A 9,446-nucleotide genomic window follows, 5' to 3' on the forward strand; every position below is an offset into this window, starting at 1 on the left:
CAGTTTTTTCTGGTTTTCCAGTGAAAATCTGGAATTTAGATTTCTTACACTGAAGTTTGTCTTAAGATTTCTCCCTCCCACCTAGATTTTCTCCCATGTTGGTTCCAAGTACATGGCACAGTGCAGTCAGATAATGCCTGGGGCACTTGTACCCTCACTGGGAACTGAAGCCAAAACAGGAGACAGGGACTGGTTCACTAAGGGGGTTCCTAACCCAGAGATTTGTAGGGTGTACTGTCAAGGAGATCAATACACTACCACTCCTGCCATGCAACAGGCTACAGGAAGGGAATGACAGATCATGAGGAAAAGGTGAGCCACTTACACATGGGATGCTACTTCCACCCCTTTAAAAAGTGCCAACAAAGATATTCGTAACAACTCAAACACCTACCACCCCAGTCCCCAAGCTTGTATAATGAGCACAATGGATAAATTCTACAATAAAATGTGTAACGTGAGTCTTATCACCAGCCACCAGAGCAGGTCAGCTGCAGATCTGAATATATACAGTAATTTCTCAAATGTCACCTGCAAAGCAGTTCTGGAAAAACTAATAAGGTGGGGAGGGGACGGGAGGCGAGGGGAGGGGAGTTGTTCATTTTTGTGGTAAAAAAATCCCCTCCCTTTAAAATAACATTTCCATACCACTAGAGTTGAGCGCTAGCCTATACCTGTCCTCACCTTTTGTTCAGATCATGTACTGCTGTCTTCCAATACGCCCCATTCCAGAACTCTCAAGGCTAGCTTCTACTGCTCACGAGGTAGGTAACTGCTGGGGCTTGGATGACCCCAAGTATGTGTCACCCAGCTTTGACCAGAAAGTGATTTTTCCTTCCCCTGATATTAAAAAATAGAGCATTACGATTTTCCCTTTACCCTCTAATTAAAGAGTTACCAAGCAAAACATTGTTCTGGGTTAGGATGATTTCATTTACAGAACCCTGATTTGAAACCAAGGTCTTACTTCAGATGTATAAGCAGAAACAGCAAAGTGACCAACTTTTTTGGAGAACCTTTAAGCTTTTGGTAGCAGCAGATTTTGTTAAGAATTTAAAATCATTGAGTTAACCTACCCATTTGTTGATTTCTCTGTCTGTCCAACTTTTGCTTCCCTTCTTTCCTTTTTCTTTTTTTTTTAAATTTCTTACACTGATCAAATAAAAGACAACACACCACAATAACCACTTCTCCTTTGTTATTTGGACAAGGATTAAACTGGATTAACAAAACCAGCACGTTGTCCTCGCTTAAAAACTGCAGCGAGCTCCAGTTTAAATTTCCGTTTACTGTACCAACATGTCTTTCCAAAGTGTTCTCTCTTTGTTGGCAAAGCACTGATTGATCCTTAGTAACCAATCAACATTAAAAGGTTTTAAAAACTTTAAAGGAAGCTCAGTGACAGCTCACAGCAGCCCAAGAAACGCACCTAATTTTATTCTACTTTCTTCAAACTAATGTTGCAATCCAGAGGGATTGGGTTGAAACTAAATTAAGCAGCGCCCTCTAGTGTGCCCTGCAAAGAGAAAAGCCAAATGAAACTACTACTCAAAGCCTTACAAAGTCATGCAAAAATCTAGAACTCGTTTCCAAAATTATACCTTTTATTAGACCAACTGAGAAATTGCAAAAAAATTAGATTTTGCTGCAAGCTTTCAGGCTCACACGTCCTTCGTTAGGCTCAGAGAAAGTTTGAGATGGTAAAAAAAATCCCCATATGTACGACATAAACTTCATTTTTGCACAGAGGAAGCAGAAGCTGGAAATCTGGGGGACTTTTTACCATCTCAAACTTTCCCTGAGCCTGATGAAGGGCGTGTGAGTCCGAAAGCTTGCAGAAAAACATTGGGTTTTTTTGCAATTTCTCAGTTGATCTAATACAAGGTATCATTTATGAAATAAAGAGATCTAGATGTTTGCATTTTTTTTGTCTCAGACCAACACGGCTACCAAATACATCCCTAAAAATAGTCAGCCATTTTAAGGTTTTACTAAAATGGTCAAAGGTGAGTCATGGCTTTTTGACAATCATGATGAACAGTTAGGATATTCTGCATGTTCTCTATGAGTGTATGAACTCTAAAATCATCAGGCCTCTCTTCCTTCATGATTGCTGATTCCAAGTACGCTGTCTCCAAAATTAACTGGATATTCCTTGGGAGCAAGTGCTGGCAGGCTGAAGAACTACTGGAGGCAGAAGCGGGCTTTGAAGAACCCAGCAGATACTCTGACCCACTTTTTACAACAAAGACCACTAGAAATCACTGGGTCTGGCTGCAAGTACATCATCAGCATAGGCAATCCCACCTCTCCCATCTTTCATCTCAGTGATATCTACTCATTGCAGAAAACAAGTAGTGGTCTCAAATACAATCTCTGCCAAGGTAACCAACACTTTAATTCACACATATAGCCACCTGCCGCTAGAGGCAGGGAAGTCACAGTTGTGACATGCCTACAGCATAACATTAAAGCAATTCTGGAATGAAAGGAGGCATTGAAGTAAAAATGTTTTATAAAAATTAAGTCTAACAGCATTCTTGTGAGATCAGCTTATATTTACCTTATTCATTTTGTCCATTTATCCTCTGAGGTTTCTCCCTTCCATATTGTAATCTTCTCCTCTTGCCTTCCCATTTCACTTCACTCTATTGGTGTATGCTTAACAGTAGCAACAGTTCTCACTGGCTCAACCCCATTCTCCAAAACAGCCACAGACATGCTTAGGTATTAGGATGTTAGACAAGCCTCACTTTACTACTACTACTAGTAAAAGAAAAGAATACATATAAATAAATATTCTTTTTTGGATGAACTAATACACCAAATCAGTCTGGAAGTACCTTGTGTATTACAAACTAGTGCTTTGAAGGATAATTGCAGGATACAATTATTTAATGGATGTTGCACTATTTAAAGGCTGGGCATGATCTCTGACTTGTAAGCTTCACCAGCTCTTTCTGGATGTGATAAATGTTTGAGTACACAATGATGTACTACGGAAAGTTGCATGTTTTATAATTATATTATTCTTTATTGGCTATAAAACCCAATTTCCTCCCTTTCTTTACAATCCCCTGAAATTGTAAGCTGCCTTATATGAAACAGAAAGATGTTATACTTCACACTGAATAAATATTAACTTATCATAGTCCTTATAAAACCCATCAGGCAGTTGAGAATGATTATCTCCCATTTCACATATTGGAAATGTACAGAGAGATTAAAATGTAAATTTTTCTAAAGTGTCCACTAATTTTGGGTGTAAACCTTCAACATCAAGGACTTGCCTTTTAGGACTTGACTTCAGCTCCCTGTGATTTCAGCTGCAATTAGGGACTCTCAGAAGCTCTGAAAATCGGGTCCTCTCTATTTGAGCCCAGCTGATTAGCCCACAAGACACGCTGCTTCCAAGTCAAAGGCACACAGATCATTAGAAATTATTGCTTCATAGTGGTCGTATGTTCCTACAAGGAGGAATCCACAGAGAGCTGAATCAAGGCTATGAATGTTTTCAATAGTGTGTAGTATTCCCAAAGTACTATTATTCATGGGTAAGCAACAGCACCACCCAAACCCAAATATGAAGATAAAGAAATGAAAGGAAAGAGCACCCCCTCATGTCCCCAAACCTAGAGAACTATAAATATTTATTTACAGCTTTTGTATAATCCAAAATGCCACTCTGCACAGAACAATGGGCTGCAAGGGATTTGGCAACAAGAGGTTGGAACAGCGGTGTACTACCAAGATATGTCACTCACCAACTCAATTATCTAATGGGTTATTAGCAGCCCTTAAATCTCCTAATTTTTCCTGAAATACTGCTACTGGGTCTCTTGCCATCTTGAAAAGACTTCAATAAAACTGTTAATCACAGCAAGCACATTTAAGAGAAAAAAAAATCAATATTGGCCATTTCTTGCATTTCTGACCATGAGCTATTGATTTTCAGCTGTTAACATTTTAAAGACACAATATAAAAAGGATTAAAAGAAAATGGATTAAAATAGAAACCCTGGCACTGTCCAGACCCCACTTTTATTTCAAGTGGAAAAAATGTGAAGAACCAGAGAACTTTGGCTTTCTAGTAACTTGTGGGAGACTGGAACAACCTGCACAATCTTTCCCCTAAAGGTTCCTGGAATAAATTCAATTGAAGCTGGTAGCAAACTGCAGTCATCAGGAGCTGATTATTGGTCATGGGCCTGCATGAAATGCATTAGGTATCTACCAGAGAGTGAACCGAGACAACCCTCTCTGACCGTGCCACTGGAGCAGCAGATGGGGACTTAAGTCTCAATGAAGGTAAGCATTTTCCCCTGTCCCTTCCCCTCAAAAGCACATCTCCTGTCCCCTGCACTTCTCTATCTCATTTCCCCCCTCTCCTACCTGCCCTTGGGACAGCACCTGGGGGAGGGGAGGTCCTGCCCACTCCAGGTGGACTGCACAGGAGTTGTGCTCAGCCCAGATCACAGCAGCTGCAGCACACAGTCATGTTCCTTCTCCTGCCTGTTCCCCACAGGTGTTCCCTGCCAGCCCAAGAGCAGGCACATGGAGGGGAAACATGCCCCTTGGCCACTGCCACTGCTGTCCCTGGTAAGTGTGGCCCCTGTGCAGCCCAGCTGGAGCTGGCAGGAGCTCATCTCACCCCCAAGACAGCATCTGGCAGTGGCAGGCAGGAGTGGGTGGGAAATAGGAAAGATGGGAAGGGAGAAATGCTTACCTTCTTTGGGACTTAAGTCCTTGACAGTTGCTGCTCCTGCAGTGCTGCCTGCCTGCCCCAGCTGGAGGAGGGGGGAATGGAACAAGGAGGAAGAGGAGGATGGCTGCAGGGGGTGCAGCCACCCTGCAGCACCAATCCATGCAACTGTGCCCCCACTGTGTAAAATCTTAGATCAAGTTCTGCAAGCAGCACGTTATAAAATTCTCCAGTACCATTAGCATCAGGGGAGAAGTCAAGATAGAAACAGGGCATGCAGGGGAACTCAGCATGGTCTGTGCCTAATCTGCTGCATAGATAAATGTAGGTCTTTAATCTTCAGGGCTGTCACAATCCAGCACCTTCCAAGAAAGATAATTCACTTTTAAACATGTTAAAGAAAAAAAGTCTAAGCAAGCTCCAAGAATGAATGTTCCAAAACAAGGTTTGTTGGTTATAAAAAACCTGGCCCTGAAAAACATGACAGGACAGAATGGAAATCTTCAGGATAGTAAGCACCAACTCCTGTGAGACTCCCTTGTATAGCAGGTACTCTCCCTGATCATTTTTAGATCACCACACTGCTAGCCCCACTGCACAAGACGTTTAGAATGAGGATGTGGGTCCATCAGCCACTTTAAGGCTTAAACTTCTTTGTCAAGCCTTAAATTCTATTCTCTCTCTCTCAAGAGAAAAGATGATCAATGTAGTTCCCAGTCAAACAGATACTTATTTTTTTCCTTATAGGAAACAGCTGCAGCTGCCAAACATCCTGTCCTCCAGAGAGATAATATTTTAACCTTGTTATCCTTAACAAAATTAAGAGAGAAAAGAACACAACTAAAATGGGATGATGCGCACAGAGACATGGTTTCTACATGACAAAGCATCACTTCCTCATAGGTATGACACAGTACAACGTAAGACTTATGTATGAAGCACGCAGATCACCTTCCTGGAGAGGCTGCTGGTGATAAAGGACAATTTGGCACAATCCACTTCTTCCCTCCTTCCCTGAAGCCTACAGAGAAATCCTGCAAAGTTCAAGATACAGAAAAGTTAAGAGGTTCTTGTTTAAAAAGTAAGAATTGGTAACAGGTATCACATTCAGAAAGTGTACCTTCCAGTGTGAGGTTTGACCAAATTTTCCACTTCATTTAGTTTATTAAACCAGCTGTGCTTACACTTTACCACAAAGACATTCCTCTTGCTCTGCAGTAGCCACAGATCCCTGAGATGTTCCAGTATGAGACACACCTAACACCATATGCATTTCATTCATGTCTTCAGCATTCATAATGTTCCATGTGTTGAGAATGTTCTACTTCCTCTTCTGTTTGCTGACATGCCAGGGATGCTCAAGAAACACATCACACACAATAAGTCTACTTAAAATTTTTCACTGGTTTGGAGACAACAGCCTCTCTTACTTTTAACCACCTAAACCCTTCCATTCCAGGAATGTTTTCCTACAGTGATGTGCTCTCATTGGGCTCTTTCTTGGTTACCATTTGCAGGTATTTTAGTCTCAAGGGAGGGAGCTCTTCATAAAGTTCAAAGCCCAAAGGGCACTCTGAATTCGGCAGTTTGTAATAGAGAAGATGCTTTTTCAATACCTGAAGAAAGAAACAGACATTAAGCATGACTCACACAAGGTGAAAATCCAGAACTGTTTTTACATCCCACTTGTTGCACATTGTCCAGCTGCTCTGGGGTGTTCAACACCACAGAACCAAACCTCTGTAGGTCCTGAGCTTCTTCCTAGAAGAGTTACCATCTTCACCTATGCTCTACTTGTCTGAGGTTTCCCCATTTGCCTACAACTCCTCACCCACCACCCATGCCCATTTCCTTCCCCTGTCAACATTCAAATTTGGGCATAACTGGGATGCAGGAACCTACCTTACATGATGGGTGCAGAGAGCCAAATGTGCCATTTATTATGACCCAACTGATATATACTGCATGGCCCTTTACAACCAAGAAGGGTAATCCAAGACAGGTCTTTTTAAAGGCATCATCAGGAAAAGGGATAGAACATATGAACAAATGTTATACGGTTATGAGTTTGATGTGATGTGTGCGATGTGACTTTTTTCCAGTTTAATTAATGTATCAAGAAGACTGACCACCTGCTGGCCTCCTGCTCATGGGTGACTGGAAACTTTTCTGGGATTTCTGAACAAAAATACTGTTCAAGCCAAATTCATGGATACAGAGAGAAGGAAACCCAACTCAGTCCCACAGCAGGTGTCTGCCCATAAATGAATTGCAGGGTAGGCCGCACAGGGGTATCAGATGCTGGGTTTTTAGGCATAACAAGCCAAAACCCTGGTATTAAGGCTCCACTTGATCAAATTAGCAGCAATCTACTTCTAATCCATCACGTTTGGATAAACAGGGAATCCACTAGGCCAGAGATTCAGATTTGGCCAACAGCAGCAAAACTCATCTCCCATCAGCATACAGTGGCTAGAAAGGAGCCTACCTCATCCACTAAAAGCCAGGTCTTTCTCAACATACTTTTCCGAGCAGCATCAGCCTCCTAGGAACAAGACACAGATGCTCAGCTTAATGCAAAAGAAAGCTTAAGACAAGCACATTCTTCCTTCAGCGCTACTGGGGGAGTACCCCTATTGTTATGCTGCACCATGCAGCAACGGGTTCTATGGAAAGAGTTGTTCAGTATGTCATAACTATGATCCCATTTCTCTCCTTCTTCCCCAAGTCATTAACTTTTTGGAGGCAGATGGGTCAATAAGGTCACTCAAATTCACTGCTGAAACCCTAACTCTTGCCTCCTGGCACATCAGCTATCAGGCTTGCATAATATAACATACAATAGAGAGGAGCGTATCTAATGGTTAGAGCATGGACTTTTGGGTTCTGTTCCTTATTGACTTGACTAACCAAGTCACTCAGTTTGCCTTATATATATATCATTCCACCCTTCTGGACAATGGATATAGTATTTACTGACCTGGAGTGCTATGAAGAGGTTTGTTAACATTTGTGCAGCACCACAGTAGTCAGTGGATGAAAAATACCACATGTGCGTGGTACTGCAATAAATACAGAGCAACTCCTATTTGAGGATTTCAAACAGCTGAACAGTCCTAGTGACACTCTCATGAGGAAAGAATTACTTCCATTATGCAAAGAAGCAAAGAAAGGCCCAGAGTGGTTAACTGGTCATACAACATGTCTATAGCAGATCTGGATCTGAAGCTTGAGCACCTAGCTTTTTAACTGAATGCTAAAACCATCCACTACAAACCTGTGTCGTGCTGTCCTGAGAGTAAATGAAACTGTTCACATGAGCCACAGCCACAACATAAAGGATCGGGCACCAGCTGGGGCGCAGCACACCAGTGACCAATGTTCGGAAATACAGTCTCAGGAGGTTCAGGCTGTCCTCAGAAGGGGAGACGTATTGCTCCAGAGGCACAGGAAACTGCAACAGAGCCAAAAAAAAGCAATATCACCCTTGCTCCTCTCCAAAGGATCTTCAAATACCACCTCAGCTGAGACACAAAATATTCCATTAGATACAATATACTCAGAAAGGGACAGAAGATAAATGTACAATATGACCATTAATGTTATTCCTTAAATTTCAAACTTCATAGTCTTGCTGTAAGCTTAAATGTCACTGGAACTTTGCCCTCTGTACAAGGAATTCTTCCTTTTCTCACCTATAATTTAAAAGGTAGATGAAACAGCTTTGCTAACACTTTTCTAAGCAAAATTCATTTCAAGTGGTGACAAAGCATGGAAAACATCACCATAACCAGTCAACATTTTGGAAGTGAATTAGCATGTAAAAATAAGGGGTCATAATGGAGACTGTTCTGTAACTTTCTCTACTTTCTTTCCATATATTCTGCTATTTTGGGACTGTTGAATCCACACTTTACCACAGTACTGGCATCTGGAATCAGAGCCTTGATTTAAAAAAAATAAATAAAGGTTAACATTTTGCTAACTGTTTTAGTAGAAACAAAATTTAGAGTGCTCATCTCACAATCTTAATACCACTCCACAGTGTGAAATGTCCCCAGCTGCTCACTCCCCTGGCAAAAAACCTCCAACTTCCCTCAATAAACTTAGTCAGAAAATCTGAGTTGTCAATATAAAATAACTTGATATACAGAACACCGAAGATAGTGGGAGAGCATAACAGAAATTGAAATCAATATAAAAAATAAACCCAAAGGTCCAGTGCAGATTGTATTACTCAGCTCCCTATTGAATTCTGTTATAAATAAATAGATAAATAAAACTCCCTCTAATTTTGTGGTTTGACTGGAACTGCCACAGGACTTCCAGTCTGCTGTAGTAGAGCAATACAGACTCCAGGAAGCCTGTTGCAGACATTAGGTCCAGTTTGTTGTGGAGTACCCAGGCCCTAGACTACAACAGATGCTACTGGCAACTGATATAATAGCCTATAATTGAAGGAATGCTGGTTTCAGCCCACGTGACATTTTAAGTTCCACATATTGGACCTTCTTCAGAAAGAATAAAGAACTTGTCACCACTAAGGGAGTATAATTGCTACACAGGAAAAAAAGAGAGCCAGGATGAGTCCAGTTTCAGAAAGGAAAAAGTAGGAATGCACCAACAGAGATTTTGGGGGCTCAATACCAATAGCCAATTTTTAAGGAGGCATAATGGCTGATACCAATCCGATTTCCAATACAGCTATGTGTAGCTGGTAAGTCCCTTATGGTAGAAAGGGGTG

At 41.5% G+C, this 9,446-nt stretch overlaps 1 protein-coding gene across 1 annotated transcript in view; it reads right to left on the reverse strand.

Moving 5' to 3' along the window:
* Window positions 1–3,631: 3,631 nt before the first annotated feature.
* Window positions 3,632–9,446, reverse strand: part of RPAP1 (RNA polymerase II associated protein 1) — a 72,539-nt gene continuing 66,724 nt past the window's right edge. The window contains exons 22-24 of the mRNA XM_019519045.1: window positions 7,980–8,156; window positions 7,191–7,247; window positions 3,632–6,318 (exon numbers count right to left, since the gene is read on the reverse strand). Of these exons, the coding sequence (XP_019374590.1) occupies window positions 6,172–6,318; window positions 7,191–7,247; window positions 7,980–8,156 (381 nt within the window). The 3' untranslated portion in view covers window positions 3,632–6,171. The remainder of the gene's footprint in view (window positions 6,319–7,190; window positions 7,248–7,979; window positions 8,157–9,446) is intronic.

This window comes from Gavialis gangeticus, unplaced genomic scaffold, assembly GCF_001723915.1.
Source record: "Gavialis gangeticus isolate Ggan-Ray unplaced genomic scaffold, GavGan_comp1, whole genome shotgun sequence".
NCBI lineage: Eukaryota > Metazoa > Chordata > Crocodylia > Gavialidae > Gavialis > Gavialis gangeticus.